Source organism: Sceloporus occidentalis, unplaced genomic scaffold (assembly GCF_023333645.1).
Source record: "Sceloporus occidentalis isolate IW3139 unplaced genomic scaffold, rSceOcc1.0.p SCAF_4, whole genome shotgun sequence".
Classification (NCBI taxonomy): Eukaryota; Metazoa; Chordata; class Lepidosauria; order Squamata; family Phrynosomatidae; genus Sceloporus; species Sceloporus occidentalis.
In genome coordinates, this window is record NW_028316984.1 from 102,924,540 (window position 1) to 102,945,502 (window position 20,963).

Genomic DNA, 20,963 nt, shown 5'->3' on the forward strand with positions numbered 1-20,963 from the left:
CTTCTTATAAAGTGATTGCTAAATTCTTTATTGACTTTATCTTTCCCATAGAATAGGTAACTATGCAAGCCATATACCAGACCAGCTCCTTCTAGATTTAGTATTTTATTCTTTTTTAGTCTGATCCAGTCTAGGGTCCAGGTTAGGGTAGCTGCAAAGTAATATAACTTTAGGTCTGGAAGTGCTAAGCCCCCTCTTTCTTTTGCATCTTGGAGTAATTTAAATCTAATCCTGGGCTTTTTAGAGTTCCATATGAATTTTGACAGTTCTTTATTACATTTTTGGAAGGGAGTTTCATTATGGACATTAGATATTAATTATGAAACCCCATATCCAGCAAGAGGGGTGTAGGGTATGAACTCTAATAGACTGCTAAGATCAACACAAAGTATTATTTATTTGACCTTTCCCAAGTCTGAAACTAACCTCTATTATGAGATCCTTCCACTGCCTTCATTAAAATACTCCTCATAGACTCCGCTGTCTTTGATGGGAAGATACAGATAAATGAAGTTATGTTTTGGGGTTATAGAATACTTTTGGATAACATGAACCATAGCTCCCACAGCTCACTGGGGGAATTTGGGGATTTAATCCTGCAAAGTAATACTGTATTTCCATCTTTCAGTCATATAGCTTTCACATACAATCATATACAACAAAAAAGATCACTGTTGCAGAATAGGCACTAAACAAACTTTAGTATAGAAAATAAATCCCACATTCAGAAAATAGAGATAAATATATGACAGGAATATTAAACTATGATGACAAACAAACAAACAAACAAACAAAATCACCAGAAACACCAGAAATCCATGCTAGTAGGACTTCCCAACCTTATCAGCTGAATCACAATATGTTTCAAAAGGACAGACAATCTCCAACAACACTTAGAAGCCTCAATTGCTACTTCTGGGCCTTTCTGGTGACTGGCATGGGTGGTTTTCTTTCTTTTCTATTCTTTTTGAAAGCTGTGTTTAATCTGATTAAAAATACTGAAATGACTTCAAAAGTTTTCAGAAGTGGTTGTCTATCTTCGTGGATTGGAACCAGTGTTATTTTATTTGGAGGGGCAGGACTGGAGCCAGAGACTGCATTATTATGGAGCAGAGCCAACTATTGGTTTCAACAGACTCCATTATGCAGGATTTGAGCCAAGAATCGGTTTCCATGGATTGTTTTTGATTGTGTGGTTGTTATAGTTATATTTACCTTGTGCTTCATTTCACAGTCTTCACTCTGCAGAGCGTGTTCTTGTTGATTGAAGCTTTTAAATTCTTCAGACTGTGTTCAATTGTGTGCTCGTCACTATTATGATTTGTTGATCTTGATCTGAGTTTCCTGATTAAGTTTTTCTCTCTCCTACATATTCTGTTTTGTGTTTCATTCTCTTTCTACTCCATATATATATATGCATTTTTTCACACATTTCTGTATGTTTTGTGTAGTTATGTAGCCAGCTAGTCAGCCAGCTAGTGAAACTCTCTTAACACGGGCAAAATATGATTAGAATAAATGGAACCTGTCGAAATCTTGAAAGCTATATTCCATACTGATGGAAGCTTCCAGACCATTTTCAAAGGCAGCCACATATAACATGCAATTGAATTGGGAAGTTACCAGTAGCAGAGGCTGGGCTTTTCCAGTGCAGGAGAAGATGAACCTGATGTAAGCTGGTAAAATGCATTCTGTGCCATGGAAGCTACTTGGGCTTCTAGTTTGGGTGAAACTCAACACCGAGAAGCTGATCCTCTTTGCCTTTTGCTAAATTGCCCTCCATTAATCTGAGATTATGCATTAAAAATAACAAAGCGTGATGAGAGAGCCATAACATATTATCCCTGGCCAGCTTGTTTAGTGACATAAAGAAGAATGGCACCCAAGCCAATTCCATCAGCCTGGTAGCACCAGCTATCACTTGCATTCTGGGCTGGGGAAAAGGGCTGCACTATATGTTGCAAACTGTACACTGCAGCCAGAAGAAGAAGAGCTGGTATAATGTCTCATCATGCCTTCCTGTGTTTCTTTCCTTTTCTATTAGAAGAAGGTACAAACGGTAGGGTATGCATGTGAATAAAATAAGAAAATATTAGGAACAGCATGTAGCCATTCAGTATTTTAATGTGACAGTGCCCAAACTGCTTTCTCAGAAATATTTATTCTGATGTCAGTCCAATAATTTCATTAAACCACTTTTTTGCAGGAGTTGTAAAGGAATGAAGGAAAGTTTTCAAAGATTAATGTTGCCTAGGTTTTCTTTTGCATTTGATGACTCTGTTTCAGTTAAATAATTTTTAAAAAGACTGATTAACGTTATACATAATAATTTCTACAAACAAATTTTTGTTAGTACTGCCACATACCGTTTCAAGTGTAATGAGCCAAATCTGCTATATGGTGGATTTTTTAATAAAACTGGCTGCATCTATTTTCCTCGTTTCAAGAACACATTTAGTGAAAGGCCCATAATTATAACTATTATTTTATTACAGATTCTGTTAAAAATGAAAGTTTCCCAGTGCAGACTTCAGATAGATTCCTTAAGAAATAATTTGAACACAGCAATACAATGGTTAGCTCATGTTCATATAGCAATAGAAACAAAATATTTAAAATGTGTTTCACATTTGGGGATATGGAAGCACGTAAATCATTTTGTACATGAGAAGTTCTGCCCTGTCCATACTTTGTCAGTTGTTGCATTGAGTACAGTGGGATTTGTTCCATTGTGTGTGTGGTTACAGAGCAAGCACAGAATAGTGGCATGTGGATTATGACACTGGGAGTTCGATCCCCGCTCAGCCATGAAACCCACTAGGTGACCTTGGGCAAATCATACTCTCTCAGAGGAAAGTGAGGGCAAACCCCCTTTGAATAAATTATGCCAAGAAAACCCTGTGATAACTTCACCTTAGGGTTCCTATAAGTCAGAAATGACTTCAAGGCACACAGCAACAACAACATGTGATTTAGGATTTTGGTCCAATTGCACATCCTAAGAGAAAAATCTGCCACCTGCTATTTCTACGGCTGCGGGTCCCATCTTCTCCCATTGACCACTGGAATCTGTCAAAAACTGCTTTACCCTTAACTTTTGGTGGAAAACATCTACTGTCCTGTGGGAAGGATTTCTGGGGAGAGGGAGGAAAAGCCGCTCCTGTTCATTCTGGACAATCTCCTCCCCACATGAGGCCATCTCCCATTAACTGCCCGATAGGAATTATTCTGATTACTTTGCAGGTGTTAAAAAGGCTTAATTAAGCCATGTTGGAAGGATCTGTAGCACTGAAAGCAGGATGATCAGCATCAACACCACCAGTACCATGGTGATCATGAATAATCTCAATTGAACCCAATTGTACATGTTTCTGAGGAAACATGCTTAAGATTTTTGCTATTTATAGGCTGCAGAAATGACCTGTATTTTGCCTGAAGTGTACTATTAGTATTAATTGGGAAGGATGTAGTGGTGGTGGTGGTGAAGAGTGCAAAGGGTACTGCCATGATCTATATAATCCAGCCAAGGTTGAGCATTTAAAAATCAATTTGGTTTTAATAAGAGAGTTATCCACTCTTAATTTGCCCAATTTTTAAAAAGATTCTAGCCTGATAAAACTTAATAAATAATAAATAAAATTGTTATTTGTATCCCAGCTCTCTATCAAAGATAATTGAGGCGGCTTACATAATAAAACTCCATACAAAATCCCAATATCACCTTTCCCTCCCTCCCCTAAAACAGAATTAAACAGTAAAATATTAAAATATCTTAAGTAAAACAATCAAATTAAGATAAACAATGAGGCAATAGGCATAGAACAGTCAATGTGGTAAACATATTAGGTGTGTGGCCTAGATTGCTATTCGGGGAAGGCCTGTCGGAAGAGATCCGTCTTGACAGCCTTTTTAGACAACAGAAGTAGTATCAAAGAGAGTGACATATTTTTAAAATATTTGTCATCTGTATGTCTCTCTCTCTCTCTCTCTCTCTCTCTCTATATATATATATATGCATTTAATTTAGCTTAAAGAAAGCAAGACTCAGCATCTATGTCATTCACACTTCAGAGAATTTTGGTCTTGCTTCATGATTTCAATTTATCTAAATAGAGAACCTGAAACAGAAATGAGGAAATAATTAATGCACATGAAATGGGAATTTTAATTAGTGAGGATACTTATAGAGCCCCAATTAACAGAGAACAGGGAAGGTGTACGGAAAATGATCAGAGTCACAGTGATTATTAGAGACTCTCCCAAACTTTGGCAAATTAGTTGTGTAGATTAGTGGCATTCATGCCATTTTCAGAATAACAAAGAAAACAAAAAGTGACAGTTAAGAAGGAAGAAAAATAATAAGAATATTTATTGTCTTTCAAGAAGATTGCATTGCTCCTTAATAATGCTGCATTACAGGACTAGGCTATTTAATTTTTAAATAAAAGCAAATCTGTATCAATTATTTTGTTAAATCCGTTTTAGATTATTTTGACAACAGACAGGCTTCTGATGCTTTCATGTTAGTTATGTTGGCTGATAAAAGACCTTTGTTTTTAACAAGCACAGATGTTTGAAAAATTATTTTAAAAGATTTCTGTTGTATTATTCATGTATCATTTACAAAAGATGGACAGCTCACTTTTGATGAAGGATACACCTTTGAATATTTGAAGGGATGTCATATTGAGGAAGGAGCATGCTTGTTTTCTGCTGCTCCAGAGAACAGGACCCAAAACAATGGATGCAAGCTACAGGAAAAGAGATTCCACCTCAACATTAGGAGGACCTTCCTGACAGTAAGGCTGTTCAACAGTGGAACACACTCCCTCGGAGTGTAGTGGAGTCTCTTTCCTTAGAGATCTTTAAACAGAGGCTGGATAGCCATGTGTCAGGGATTCGTTGATTGTGAGTTCCTGCATGGCAGGGGGTTGGACTGGATGGCCCTTGTGGTCTCTTCCAACTCTATGATTCTATGATTCTATATATTTGTGTTGCTTTCTTTGCAAATGCTGACCACTTTAATAACCAACCTTTGCTTGACTCAGTTTCTCAAGCTAGCCCAAGGTCTGGATAAATGGGTTGGGAGAGTAATTATTACCCTCTTAGAAGACAGTATAACTCCTGCAAGAGTGATAGTTGAAATGGGCTGTTCTTATACCTTGAATTTAAATTGTGAATTTTCAAACTGTGGATTTATTGTTTTGATATGTGCTGGTCTTATTTGTTTATTTAAATTGCTGTTATGTATTCTGATTGGTTCATGCATTTTCACCTGACTGATGTTATGTGTTGTGTGTTGATCTATTGTTGTTCCCCACTTTGATCCATGAGGAGAGGTGGGTAAGAAATAATAATAATAATAATAATAATAATAATAATAGAATAATCCTGTCTTGTGGTACTTGTTGGCTAGCATCAAGCATTCCGTTTTTGGATAAGGTGCTTGAGCCTATGGTGGAAACTGAACTCCAGAGTATCTTGCATTACCTGGATCAATATCAAAGTGGCTGCAGGCCTGGTTAAAGGACAGGCTGTCTTGGTCACTTTACTAGATGATCTGTGTCGGGAGCTACACAGAGAGTAGTAGTCCCTTCTGGTTCTGCTGGATCTCTCAGTAGCTTTTGTACCATCAACCACGGCAACTTGATAGTATCAGGAAGCCTGGTGAGGTAGTCGTGTCATATCGCAGAACACAGGGGATAGGAAATGTCAGACAATTTTTAAATATAGTTTTTTGTGGGGTTTTCAGGCTATGTGGTCATATTCTGGAAGCATTTATTCGTGACATTTTGCCACCATCTGTGTCTCGCATCTTCAGAGAATGCTGGCATGGGAGTGAGTGGGGTATATGCATACTGCGTGATTCTTGGTTGAGAGGAAGTGATTTACATGTTAATCTCTGTGTTGATCTGTTATTGAATGGCAAGATCTCAGGGTATGTTTGATCCATTGTCTACTAGGAAGTCCCTCTGATCCTGGGTGGCTTTCATTTGCACTTGCTGGGTCTTGATTTTGGTGTTTTTCAGGACTGGTAGCCAAACGTTATTTACTTTAAGGGTTTCTTCTTTCCTGTTGAAGTTGTGCAGGTGTTTATGGATTTCAATGGCTTCCCTGTGAATTCTGACCTGATAGGCTTCCCAGTAGACAATGGATCGTTAATTAGATATGGGAATCAAAATACAAAGTTTGCTCCTCAAAAAATTAAAATTAAAATTTTAAAATTAATCATTATAAAAATTTTAAAATACGTAACATTTTACACCAACAAACCATTGCTGCTGTACAAAAGCTGGCCAATTTAGTTGCTATTGATGGACACTGGTGTTACAGAAAATGGGATACATAAAACCTATCAGTTCTTCCAGGAAAACGTCTACACACACACACACACACACACACACACACACTAAATTAGAGAGAAAAGGTGGGAAGAAAATATAGAATAGGAGGAATAGAAGCAACACAAATCCAAAAATGTCTATAAGAGGGAGGAACTGCCAAACTTCTCTCTCTCTCTCTTCCTTCACTTACAGCATTTTGTTCTGTAAACACTTTTGATTCTTGCCTTTCCTCATGCGCAGTGTGCTCCCAGCCCTTGAATAAAACAGAGAAAACCACTCATCCAATATAGTGCTTTTATATTTGTTCATAAAACACCACCTCCTCCCATCAAAATAATGCAAATACTTCTACCTATTCAAATAGCCCAGAGGTTCAAAGAGAACCTTTTAAAAGTTTGCGAATGAATTCCTCAAGCAGTCTGTTGTACTTTACACACTTCAAATTCCTCTGATAAAATCATAATTCTTGTGAGCCTTTGCTTCCAAATACTTCAAGTAATTCTTCTCAAAAGGCAAGGTTAAAACAGTCAGTGCAACACAGGAGTTTGTATTCATCTCCTATGGCCTAGCATCCTAGTGGTGATGTAGCTATATAGTCCAGAAAGAATGCAGGCTTTATAGACTATATCTCAGGAGATCTCAAAGTGCTATTACAACATCAGACATAGCTGTTTCTGGGTCACTTTCTTTCAGATCCATCTCACATTTTAATGGGTTTTTCATATGTCTCTTTTTAGAACATGCTTGAATCCTCAGCAACACTGATTTTGTGCAAAACCATCATGTAGCAGTGTGTGTGGAGGAAAAGGGACATGGACCATAAGGCATACAAGAAAATTGCACAGTGAGAATAGGGTTGCCATAAGTCAGGACCTCCAAACCGGGACAAATGTAGGACAAATGTAGGACAAAATTTTCAAATGTAGGACACATTTTTTTTAAATGGAGGACACACAAAAATTGATGCTTTTTTTTTTTTAAATTCATATAAATACATGTTTCTTAGGCATGATCAAAATGGAGGGCATTTGGCATTATTCCTAGACAGATGGCAGAAATGTGCTTCCCTTTCTGGCCAAAAACCAGAAGAGGAGGAAGAGTGGAAGAAGCAGAGAAGGAGGAAGAGGAGAAGAAGAAAAAGAGGAAGAAGAGGAGGAGGAAGAGGGGAAGAGGAGGAGGAGGAAGAAGAGGAGGAAAAAGGGGAGGAAGAGAGGAAGGATGAGGTGGAGAAGAAGAGGAGGAGGGAGAAGATAAAGAAGAAGGGGAGGAGGAGGAGGAGGACAGGAGGAAGAAGAAGAAGAGGAGGAAGAAGAAGAGGAGGAGGAGGAGAGTAAGAAGAGGAGGAGGAAAAAGATGAAGAAAAAGAGGAAGAAGAGGAGGAGGAGAGGAGGCAGAAGAAGAGGAGGAGGAGAAATAAGAGGAAAGGCTCTTTCCCCTGCCAGGCCGCCTCCCTGGCCGGCGAAGGAGGCGGAAAGGCAGTGGAAAAGGGCCCCGCCGAGGCAAGACCCTTTCCCGCTGCCAGGCCGCCTCCCTGGCCGGCGGAGGAGGCGACAAGGCAGCAGAAAAGGGCCTCGCCGAGGCGAGACCCTTTCCCTGCCTGGCTTCCGTCGTGGGGGGGGATCCCGGGGCGGGGCCAAACCGGGAAAGTCCTGCCCCCCGGCAGGATATGGCAACCCTAAGTGAGAAGGTACTCCAAGGATCATCTAGATTACAGATGTGCAAGATGGAGCCTCCCATGTCCTCACATCATGTCTCACTCCCAGCAGTGGGACACAGAGCAGGGCTCCTCTAGCAGATACCAGTTTTGAGACACTATATATAGGAGAGGTAGTCCTTCAAATAGAGAGCCAGTGTAATATAGTGGTTTGAGTATTGGACTATGACTCTGGAGACCAGGGATCATATCCCCACTTGGCCATGAAAACTCACACTCTCTCAGCCTCACAGGAAGGGAACACCAGAAACCTCTCTGAACAAATCTTGCCAAGAAAACCCCATGATAGCTTTGCCTTACCATTGCCATAAGTCAGAAGTGACCTGAAGGCACACAACAACAAGAGCAAATTCTTCAAGTACAGAGGTTCCAAGCCATTTAGGGCTTAGAGTTTCATCACCAGTACCTTGAATTGTAAATATAAACTTATTAAATACAGCTTAAAATATATTTGCACAATATTTCGCTTTTTATTCTCCATAAGACATGCAGGCTGGAAACCTGTCAGTGACTTATGCCTACGTTCTTCTATGGAAGCCACTGGACATATTTTTCTCTCCAATGCATTCATTTCAGGGTTGTAAAAGCAAAGTTGCATATGTACTGCCATTGTAAATACAGATGTACACATGCATTTACACATACACATACAGGCTCACTTGGTTGCATATTTAGTTATTTAGTTCATATCTTACCTTTCTCATGACACGGGACCCAAGGCAGCTCATATAAAAATTAAAATAAGGAACATCTAAACAAACTTAGGCCCTTCTCTTATAAGACTGCCCATTATAAAAGGCTGCTCTTTTAGGCTCTTTGACACTAACCCTACTATAACACAGGTATAGTCTGCCGGCGCCTAGTTTTGCTCCACGGGGAATCCGCAGCCTCCAGACCGCGGGACTTCCCCGTGGAGCAAAAAGAACCCGCAAAAAGCGGGTTCTTCTTGCAGTGCGATTATGATGCTGCAGTGCGCCAATGGCACACTCGCAACGTCATAATGGCGCTGCGATATGCGGACGCTAGGCGTCCTGCATGTAACAATGGCGGCGTCCATCTGTACAGGGCACCACCATTGTTACGCCCTCATCATGTGCTAGGGTTGAGGCACGTATGGGTGGAGCGCCCTCAGCCAACCCGTCTGTCCCGGGCCTTAATAATAAAAACTTTTAAAATACTGTTTTAATACCACATTAAAACATTACTACTTTGAAGCAATGTAAAATCATTCAAAGTAACACTTCTTAACCTGTGGTCTACTGAATCCTGGGGGTCCACAATATCCTCACAGGGGGTCAGCAAAATCTTAGCTATTACAGTTAAAATAGCTGAACGGTCCTCAATGGGCAGATTACCAAGTTGGTGAAGAAAAATACACGATTAGAACTTCTTCACAAGTTTGCTTCTTCCTATTACTACTGCAGAAGCCCCAAAGTATTGGAAACATGTCCATGCCCCAGATCTGCAGTCTGGTCCAACTGACACCTCGACCTCACCATCTCTTGTTTTAGAAATTTAATTGGTACCATAGGGAAAATGATGAAATCTGTCAGGGAAGCAAAACCTGAGGAATTTAGTTCTCCAGAGCAAGAACCTTCTTAGTCTGGAACAGTGAGACTAAACAGGTTCCTGGCATACATGAATAGTGAAGTTGGCTACAAAATTCTACAAGTTTATATTAAGTGATATTGGTTAGCCTTTTTTGAGGTGGATAGCTGTGTTACTCTGCTGCACCAAGAACAATAGTCATGTGGCACCTTAAACACATATTTTTATTTGGCACAAGCTTTTGTTTTACATTTCCAACTCTCCTTTTAATTTTCTATTTTCTACCAGGATGGGACCCCCATGTATAATTAACCACTAACTTGAGGATATCCAGCAACTTGAGGCCTACCCACAATGTATCTGATACACTGGGCTGCAGTCTATAAAAACTTACGCCCAATAAAAATTGTTGGTCTTTACCATACCACAAGATTTCATTGACAAAACATTACCATCCTTTTAATTGAAGCAGACTAGCATGGCTTACCTAACATTCAGCAATCACTTATAACCAATTTTTAATGGTGGTTTATTCCAGCCCAAAGGTCCTGTGCTACCACAAATAATCTGTTAAATCTAGAACACACTACAAATTCTTCAGTATTCTTCCTCTATGTCACAACTATTAGCATGACATTCAGTGTTAGATGGAATTATGATTGATGAGTAACATTAGTGCAAAAAAAGCATTACTAAGGATTCTGTATGGTGTGAAATGGGAGAAGGAGGAGGTGGAGGTGGTCAATAAGGGGGTGACACCATGGGTTTCCTCACCGGGTGACACTAGCTCTGGTGATGCCACTGCCTCTACTTCAGTTCCTGCAGGCTCAGGCCCATAGGAGTTTATCACATGGGAGGGATCCTGTGCAAAAATGGAATTTAAAGTGAAAAAAACAAACAAACCACAAAAGCAAATTTATTATCAGATGACATCTGGGTTAACCCAGCATTAACCTGGACAGAAAGTAGAAAAGACATGTAAAAGTGCAAATGATATTCAGACCCTGTCACTGTTAAGGTGCATTAACGCAACATTAGAAAGTAGACAAAATGTGATTCTTTTTACTTCCAGAACTCCCTGAAAGTAAAAGGAATCACGTTTTGTCAACTTTCTAGTCAGTTTAATGTTGTGTTAACTCTGATGTGTCTGAAAATCAATAGTGCTTTTGCACGTCTTCCTAGTTTTGGGGGTTTTTAAATCCCATTTTAAATCCCATTTCTGCATGGGATGCCTCCCATGTGATAAACTCCTTATACACTCCCCAGGAGTTTATTCACTGGGGCTGATTTCGGCATTAAAGAGAGATTAAAACAGATTTAAAGCATCTCACAAATGAAGCGGAAATGACGAGTAATTGCACAAATGATTATCACAGGCACTTGCACAAATAAAGCGATATCGGAAATGCATTCTCTCTGAAATTCCAAAAGTAAAACGATTGCTTCTTTGTGACTTCTTTGTTAATGCTTCTTTGTGACCAGTTTGGTGGTGGGTTTTGTGTGACGTCGTGTGAAATTGTTATGCGTAATTATGCTATTTTTCTGAGATATTTACAGGATAAACTCCTGGTCTCCTTCCTGGGAGCCCATCCATCTGACATGGGGTCTTCCTCTCTTGGTACTGCCCTCTGCCTTTCCTAGCATCATTGCCTTTCCCAGGGAGTCCTTTCTTCTCATTATAAGCCCAGAGTAGGACAGCCTCAGTGTAGTCCCCTTAGCTTCTTGGCTCAATCTGTTGTGGGACCCACTTGTTTGCCTTTTGGGCTGCCCAGGGGACCCTAGCAGCATGCCTCAGCTGAATTGGTTTTCCTCCTGTCTTCTTTCTTAACTGTCCAGCTTTCCCAGCTGCTGAGGGGGATGGGGAATGCAGTGGCCCTTGTTATTCACTATGGTTTGGTTCCAGGATAACAAAATCCTTGGATGCTTAAGTCCCATTAAATATAATGACAGAGCAAAATGGTGTCTCTTATATAAAATGGCAAAATCAAGGTTTGCTGTTTGGAATGTATACTTTTTGGGGGAATAGTTTCGAACTGTGGATGCTTGAAACTGTGGATAAAAATAATCTGTGGATAAGGAAGGCTGACTCTCCAAGGGCTTGGCCATTCCTCACTTCCATACTTGGTTGTATCCATCTTGACACTTTCAAAGAGGGGGTTACAAAATAAATACAAAAAAACAAAAACAAAAAGCCAAGCTGACTTCCCTTGTATAAGGGTCAGTGCTTGCTTCTGAGCCCTAGAATCACAGAGTTGGAAGAGACCCCAAGGGCCATCCAGTCCAACCCCGTTCTGCCATGCAGGAAATCCAAATCGAAGCATCCCCAAGAGATGGCCATCCAGGGAAGGAGACTTGATTACACTCCGAGGAAGGAGCGTGTTCCCCAGTCGAACAGCCCTGACGGTCAGCAAGGTCCTCCTAATCTTGAGCTGGAAGCTCTTCTCCTGCAGCTTGCCTCCATTGCTCCATTGGGTCCAGTTCTTTGGGCTGCTGGGGGCTCCCTCCTGGGCAGAGGGTGGGCGAGGGAGGGCTCTGGGGAGCTGGCTTGGAATGCTGGCGCTGGGCAGCCGGTGCAGTGGCCACTCTCGGCCTCTGGGGCTGCTCCGGGGGCCTTGTGTGTGTGTTGTCTATGTGTGTGTTGCGTGCCCTGATTGGCGGAGCGTCCTTTCGGGGCTCTCCTCCTCTTTCTGCTGCTGCTCTTGCTTCTGCTGCTGAAGGTCCAGGCTCCCTCCGAGGAGCGCCATGCCTTAGAGCCGCCTGCCCCCGATGTCTGCGCCGCCGCTGCTGCTGCTTCTGCTTCTGCCGGGGCTGGGGCTGGGGCGGCCGGGCGGAGGATGCTGCCCGGGAGCCAGCGGGGCTGCTGGGTCTCCTTCTCCTTCCTCTTCTGCTGGGGCTGCTGGGAGTGGCGACCCCGGAGCCTCCTGGGAGCCCCTGGCAGCCCCTAGCGCCCTCGGCGGCCAGCGATGACTTCAAGGCACCAGGCGGACTGGATCCCTTACAGGTAGGACTGGCCCTGGCTTCCAATCCTGCCTCCTCCCCGGGCTCTCAGCCTCCGGGGAAAGCCGAGGCAGACAAGGAGGCCAGAGCCTGCAAGGGACAGCTGTGGAGCCAGAGCTGGGAAGGGCAGCAGCAGCAGCTAGGCACCAGCCTCGGCTCAGGCTCCGCAGGGCAGCAGGTGGCCATGGAGGACTGGAAAGGAGGACCTCAAGGAGGGACCTTCAGGGAAAGGCAGCAGCAGCAGCAGAGAGCAAAGCGCAAGACACAACCGAGACCCAGGCTGCCAGTCCTGCTTCTGGGGCATCCCTCCTGGGCAGAAGGGGGCATGGAGGGGGACAGGTCCTGGGGAAGGAGGAGGAGGAGCTGGGCTGCCCCTGCCCCTGAGCCAGTCCTGCCAGGATGCCAGGGGCACCGGAGAGCAGGAGCAGCTCCAAGGAGACACACAACCCCAGAAAAGCCGGGCAGGGCAGCCCTTGCCTGGCCAGAAGTTTTGGCTCCTTCCTTGGCCTCTCTCTCTCTCTTTCCAAGGGGGCCCCAGGGCAAGGCAATGCCCAGCTGTTGGGACTCTGGGAGAAGGGGAAGGGAAGCAAGGGCCCTGCGGGGGAAAGAGGGCCTTGGCCTTGGACAGCGGCTTGGAAGAGGAGGCACCGGGCACCCTTTCTTCTGTCTAATGCCAGCCTTTAAATCACGGAAAAATAACCAGACAGCCAGCCCTCCATATCCAGAGATAGACTTTTTTAGCCACAGATCCAAGCATCTGCAGCTTGAAAAGATGTTTTGAAAGATATACCTTCCAAAAAGCAAAGCTGGATTTTGCTGCTTTCTATAATGCCTTTTCACCACAGCACCGGACTTAAGGGGACTTCAGCCCCATGGATTTTGGTCTCCATGCAGGGTCTTGGAGCCAAGGGATCACAATAATAATAATAATAATAATAATAATAATAATAATAATAATAATACAGCCTACAGTTGGACATTCCAGTCTTGGCTTTTAGGGAGTTTGCAGGAGGAACTCTTTGTCTTCAGGATGGCAACATGGACCCCAATGGAGCCCTGCCTACATGTCGTTGCCACAGTGAATGTTTTGAGGTGCTTCACCTTGACTATACAGTTGGCCCTCTGTCTCCACAGAGTCTTTATCCACGGAGTCAACCATCCGCCACTTGGAAATATTAAAAAAAAACAACCAGCCCAGTTAGCAAACCTTGATTTTGCCATTTCTTAAAATAAGAGGCACCATCTTATTATGCCCCATTCTCTGTAATGGGACTTGAGTATCCATGGATTTTAGGATCCACAGCGGTCCTGAAACCAAACTCCAGCAAACCCCAAGGAACCACTGTAATAAGTCAGCTCTCAGGGTAGTCGCCCTCCCATTCCCTCCTTTTCTTGACCCAATTTCTCTTGAGTGAATATGTATTAAGGCAGAGTAATGCTTGAGACTCTTGTATTTTTGAAATTGCCATCCACAGAATATTGTGTGTGTGGATGTGTGTGCATGCACATGTGGGTGCCTTCACTTTTATTCACATGCTATGACATCTTGATGATCTTTTATTTGATGGCAGCATCACTGATAGCTGCTATTTATCTACTTATTTAAAATAAACCCTCCTGTTTGCACCATCCTTTACCTTGGTTCACATGGATTCCTTCCTGCTACCAGAAAGCAACCCATGAGCTCTTCTGTTTCCATTGAATTGCAAGGGCATATGGGACGAGATTTCCAGCCCAGAAGCAGGCTTTGCTGAATGGTTTCTCTTGTCTCCAGTGCAGAGCAGGTGCCAGATCTTGCCCTGCAGCTGGAGCTCAGCTTTTGCTCTGCCTGCCTTCTTAGGGAGACTTCTCCCAAGACCAATTTCTACTCTTATGTGACATTCCATGTTGGGAGTTGCATGAAGGCACAGTGCAATTTGTCACAGGTGATGAAAGCACAGATGGCGGGGTACAGGTGCATTCATTGCATGTGACTAATGAACACCAGTGAGGCTTCATGCAGTTTTCCTCTAGAGAAGCGGCCTCTGTGCAGAGCTAGCCTTGAGTTAAATATAGACCTTGCAGAGTGGAACTGAACTCAAGATATAGGACAGGGTTTGGTCTTTGCTGGAGACTACAGAGATCAAAGAAAGCACCTTGCCTTGTGATGATGAGGATGAGGATGATGATGATTTTGTCTTGGATGAAGTAGCATTTACTGGATGAAGAGAGTTGAAGGCTGTGACGCCTGTGAAGTAAAAAGGTCCAGAAAGAGAAGAAAGGTAGAAATTAGATAAGCCATTGAAGTTATATATTCTCAGCTGATTTTTTTTTAAATTTGATTTTGTAACCTAGGTTTTGACAAATAAGTTGCTTTGGGGGGGGGGGCATGGAGGCGGGAAGAGCATGGCAGCCTCTTTCCTCAGGTACTTCAGATCATTTCCTCTCCCCCTCCATTGCCATAGGAACCACTCCATTGCACCTATCACCCCACTTGCAGCATGAACCATGTAGCAGGCTTGGCAGTCAGTGTAACCCTTCTTCCTGCTACAGCTTTTGCTGCCATGGAGAAGAGCAGGGATCGCCATGGCAGCGCCAGCTGCTGTTGTCTGTCATTGGCTCCTTGGTTGGCATAAGCTACCGAAGCCTCTGCTTCGACTCTTTGTGGGGAAGAGTGTGCGTCAAAAGTGTGGGGAGCAATGCCTGTCAATCTCGGCTGGATCCCCTTTTCCATCTTGTGTGCTGAGGAAGGAGGCAGAGTAAGGAGGAGCTGGTTGCAAGGGAGCTGTAATGAAGCAGGAGAAAGATGACATAGGATCAGTAGCAGATCCTTATTCATTCCAGGAATCCAGTGGTGGTTCAAATTGTTAAAAGTTTGGGAGCACAGTTGTGATAGCCACAGAATCATGCTGATATGGTTGTCTAGCTCAATCTGCCCAGTGTGGCAGAGTGGCTGTTTTTCCCCCCTCTAGTGTATCATGGATTAGGACCATATTTGTGCCATATTACCATATTTTCATGGTTTTGTGGAAACTTCCTGCAGATTAGTAGCCCAATGGTTCACAGGCTAGCACTCATCCACGGGCCACTGCTTTGAGTTGCTCTAGAGCTTTAGGAAGTTGTTTTGTTTTTGTTTTAACACGAACAATCCAATTTACAATCAGAGTAATGTACATTCAGAAAATAAAGACAGAAACAAAAGGAAAAAAAAGAAGACAAATAACTAATATAGGATAGGGCTGTGCCTGCCCCATTCTGACTATAATGAGAAAGGGAAATTATTCTAGCATTATGGATCCGACTAAATAATCCTACTAAAATTTCTAAAAACCATTTGTTGTTGTGTGCCACCAACTCATTTTGGACTTATGACAACTCATAGGGTTTTCTTGGCAAGTTTCTTCAGACAGAGGTTGCCACTGCCATCCTCTGAGACTGAGAGAATGTGACTTGCCCAAGGTCACCCAGGGTTTTTATACTTGAGTGGGGATTTGAACCCTCGTCTCCAGAGTTGTAGGCCAGTGTTCAAACCACTACACCACATTGGCCCTTACTAAAAACTATAACCATATATTATTATGTTGTTTGATTTTTGATTGCTAAAGAATTATTGTATATACTCAACTATGAGCTGACCTCATGTATAAATCGAGGGCAGGTTTGGGGGCCAAGGATCTAAATGATGAAACAAAGGAAAACAATGCCAAAGAACTTACAAAATTCCAGCAGACATAACTTTGTGCTCATTTTAAAGGCTGGATGGATTAGAGAATAGAGGGAGGTCAGTGCTTCCAGGACAAATTACACTCTTTCCGTTCATCAGGGGATGGTTACCTTTTTTGAAAATGAGAGTAAAATTACAGTATCTACATTGACCCATGGATAAATTGACTCAGGTTTTTTGAGTCAATTTTTGACTAAAATTTCTAGACTTATCCATGAGTATATACAATATTTATAAACAGTTTCCAATCTTTCAAAAAGTCTTCAATTGGCCTGTCACTTGCAACCCACAATTGGCTATTTGGGCTAAGGGCCTGAACAGACAGGCCAAAATAAAGCTGCTTCGAGTCACTTTGGAGGTATGCTGTTTAAATGATGCATGTGTCCTAAGAGATCGGAAGCCATGCCAAAGCCATGCCCTGGTCCTAAGGACTGCAGCTTGGCTTTGGCTCAGCTTCTGGCCTCTTAAGATCCGTGTGTCATTTAAACAGCATACCTCCAAAGTGACTCAAAGCAGCTTTATTTTGGCCTTAACAAACCATTCTTCCATTTTCAGTACTCCATTTCCAAGTTTGAACAAATAATATTCTTGCTGCCATTGTCATATAGCAAAGAGGTAATCCATATTTACTCTCTAGTTCTTTATCCACAATACTCAACAAAAATATTTCTGGTAACATTACTAAATCAACTGGTTTTTTTTAATTAACATATAAATCTTAGACCAGAAACTTCACATTCTTACAAACCTACCGTGTATGGAAAAAAAAGAGTCCTCTTTATTTTGACATCTCTTATATTGATTTGAAATATTCTGGAACAGTTTTGACAGTTTATTTGGCTCTGTACATCATCTTATACAGGTGTTCTTTTAAATTACTGCACTATGTACATTTTATCTGTAGATCACATCCCCCGTTACTTCCAATTGAACATTATGCCCAAAATGTTGGGTCCAGCTTATCATATACGCTTTTACACGCTCACCTTCTGTCTTTAGTTTCAGATGCCGAAGAAACATTTAAAAAAAAATTAGATGGTCATCATTTTTATGCAAATCTAAATAAAACTCATTTTTATCTAACCTCTATGGCTACATTTCCCTTGCTGTTATTAAATCTGTCTTTAAATTGCATATAAGCAAGCTAATTAAAATCTTTGCTTTCCATAAAAGTAATCACTCTTGATTAAAACTTCTAGCTGTCTTTTTCAAGATGCAAAAGATCACCATAGGAACTTGGAGTTTTATATGGTTAGCTGACTACAGTACATTTGATTTCCTCCTGCATAAGAGCTCTAGCTGTGCCTGGAAAGATCATAGTGCATGTACTGTATGTAGTGTTTATACTGAGATTCTTTCCCCTCACCAAATTCACCAGCAAATAGTTTTAGGTAGAATTTCTAACACAGGTGCCTGCTGTAATTATACTGTATGCTGTCAAGAATAGACGTACATTTCTGAATAACATCTGATTTTGGGAGCTTAGCCAAGTCAAGACTTGGTTAGTACTTGGATGGCGGGGTGGGGGTGTCTATCAAACAATACCAGGAGTCTCCAGATAAAGCTGCTTGGAACCCTGGAAAGTTTCTGCCAGTTGCACTTCAATGTACGGAGCTAGGTATACTAATTTTCCAATTCAGTTGTTAAAATAACTGTACTTTGATACTTTACATTTTCTTCTGCAAAAGAAAGAGGCCATTATATAAGTACGGAACTATGTACACTGTTCATTTTAGTTTTTAAAAGACATCATTACAAGGTTGGTAATGGATCCTTAATGCCTGTGTATAATACAGTATATGCCCTGATAAAGGTTGAATTGCACTACTGTGGTGCAGTATATGGGGAGTTTTCCTTGAAAGTGTCTGGGAGACAGTTGGTTCAGTGTACAGCATTCACACCAATGCTGCGGGACCTTCAGCTTAATTTTGTTGGATGCAAAGTGTCTGGTTCTTATCTGAAACATGCCTGGATCCAGGATATGTGGAATGCCTAGGGTTACTTTCTATGTTCACTGAGGTTGCATCTTTATTGCCGAATTAATGCAGTTTGACGCTACTTTAACTGCCATGGCTCAGTGTTATGGAATTCTGAGATTTGTAGTTTTGTGAGATATTTAGCCTTCTTTGTCACAGAGCTCTGGTGCTACAACAAACTACAGATTCCATAGGATGGAGCCATGACAATCGAAGTGGTGTCAAGGTGGATTAATTGTGCAGTGTGGCACCAGCGACTTGAGCCCCCTTTGTTAGAGGCTTGATAGGCCTCAAATAATAGAGTATTCTCTGTTGGCCACCTATATCTATGGAATTTATTAGTGGTTGTGATTTAAAGCCTTTTAGTTTTCATAAGGCTTTTCTTAAAAGCCTGGGGTTGAGGAGGCGTTTACTTCCCCATTGTGACAGGACATTGATTTTATACTTTCCCCCCTGCTGTTACAATAAGGTTGCTAAACGGTTATACATTTTTGCATGGAGGAGTATGTTTTAGTGTCCCACCCAAATTTGTATTAATATTGTTCTTCACTGTAAGAATCCATATGAGGAGAAAAAGCAGACACACCTAACTAAGCAAGTAGAACTGGAAAGAAAACACTTTACATTATAGTTGTTTTCAGAGTGAATAGGTTGGTGGGGGGTTGGTTTTCATTATTGCTTGTTTTTCTGGTGCAGACACAATGCTGTAGAAAGCACTCTGGACAAGTTTCATTTATTTGAAAATATTTATGCCTGACACTTCTTGATGTTAAAGGATCTGAGGGCTCAGTCATCATCTTTAAAACATTTTTTTTTTTACACACAGAATATTTGAATAACACACATTGGTTTGGACAACATCTTTGAGAATGTCTTTTTCTCTAACGCAGCACAATTTTACGTGCAACTTTATAGCCATTTCAATGCTCATCTCCCACAGAGAAAGGATGAACTCTAAACGCATGGCCAACAAATTGGTTCTCAGCATGCAGTTAAAGAAAGCATCAGATGATAAATGCAAAGGTTGTAACATGCTGCTTCTTTTTAAAGGAGATGCTTGTTGATCCTGCATCTAAAGCACAACTTCTTTCTTTCAGTTAGTTCTAAAGTTGCTACAAGATCTCTCTACATAAAAATACAGTAGTACCCTTCATTACTGGAAAATATTTTCTTGTGTGTATGAATCAGGTATGGACTGAAGATCTCCACTCTCTTTTTCTATAACATTAAATGTTTGCTGAAATATAACCATTGTGGGGAAGTAACAGCTATGCCATCACTGACAGTCAGGTTTTTGCAGGAGGCTTTCTAGGATATACAAAGAAAGCAATGCCTCATCTTCATTTGCTCTGAAAAGTAATCTTTTTTGTCTTCTCTGAGCTAGGAACTTCAAAGCGAGGGTGATGCTTCTTATTACTTGCCTCTTTGATCTCTCTGTCATTGTCTCTTCCATTTAAAATGTATTTGCCTTACAGCATATTAGCCTACAGTGATTTAAAAATAGGTGTAGCTTAGTGTTTAAGAAATTATGCTAATTATAATGTGAATTCAAAACTTTTTCATAAAACACAAAGTCCTCTTCATTTCTTGTTGATTAAAGGCTGGATTCTGAGGGGATGCATTTTATATTAGATTTTAAAAGTCTTTGTTTCAAAATGCAGTAACTGGGATCCCCAAATATGCAACTATAGCCAGAGCTGTGGGATAGTGTGTTTCTTCAACAACGCCTTCCCCCACCTGTTCTGTGACCCATGATCCATAAGAAATGTTTTTTGAAAGTTGATGGGAATATTTCCTTTTTTAAAAAACCATGGCATTAAGTTCTGCTTTCCAAAGAAAAATAATAATAATAATAATAATAATAATAATAATAATAATTCTGTGGTGAAACCCATAGGCATACCCTTTGGATTCAACCTAATTTTTATGCTTTGGTAAAGCAGTGTATCTCACTAGAAGAGGAAATGATTAAACAGATGCCATTGTACTGTACTATGGACCTATCATGAGACAATATAATTCAGTGGAAAAAATGATAAAGCTTAGAAAACTGGGAGGCAGTGTGTGTGTGATCGTATTACAGATGGATTGGTTTAATTAAGGTTCAATCAAGGAGGCCCTGAGTTTACAAAACATGAACAGAGCTTTTAATACCAGTATATTTTGCTCTCTCATTCATAGGAAGCTGACTTGATGACAAATAACAACTGAAAAAATATATTCAATAAAGGAGTCCACAGCCGTGAGTTTGAAAGACCTGACCAGGCCTGCTGATGAACAAAGCTCTTCAAGTTCTTTTATTCATAGGGCTGCCATAAGTCAAAGTCAACTTGATGGTAAAGACAGTGGGTCCTTGGTATTTGCTGGGATTTTGTTCCAGGATCCCCTGTGGATATCAAAATTGGTGGATGCTCAAGTCCCATTAAATACAAGGGCATAGTGAAATAATGTCTATTATAGCAAATTCAAGGTTTGCCTTTTGTAATTTATATCTTTTTTGAATATTTTTAAGCTGTGGATAGTTGAATCTGTGGGCTGGTTGTAACATCATCACCACCAGTGCACTGAAAGTGCAGATGGGGGCCTTAGAGGAGCCAGGTAATGCTTTACCCTGGGGTGCCTCATTTCTAAAAGTAGGAAGTGGGCTATGCAGAATGCACAAAAAATAATCATATTTTTTT

The 20,963-nt window shown here is 41.4% G+C and overlaps 1 protein-coding gene across 5 annotated transcripts in view; it reads left to right on the plus strand.

The window, feature by feature from the left end:
* Nucleotides 1-20,963, plus strand: part of TUB (TUB bipartite transcription factor) — a 209,044-nt gene that overhangs the window by 109,105 nt on the left and 78,976 nt on the right. The window contains exon 1 of one of the 5 annotated variants that reach the window (XM_089521114.1): nt 12,449-12,607. The exons of 2 other annotated variants lie outside the window; for them this stretch is intronic. In XM_089521114.1, the coding sequence (XP_089377240.1) occupies nt 12,570-12,607 (38 nt within the window). In that variant the 5' untranslated portion in view covers nt 12,449-12,569. Of the gene's footprint in view, nt 1-12,448; nt 12,608-14,789; nt 14,865-20,573; nt 20,619-20,963 lie in introns of those variants that run through there. 2 more of the 5 variants (XM_089521116.1, XM_089521115.1) reach the window with 2 other exon arrangements.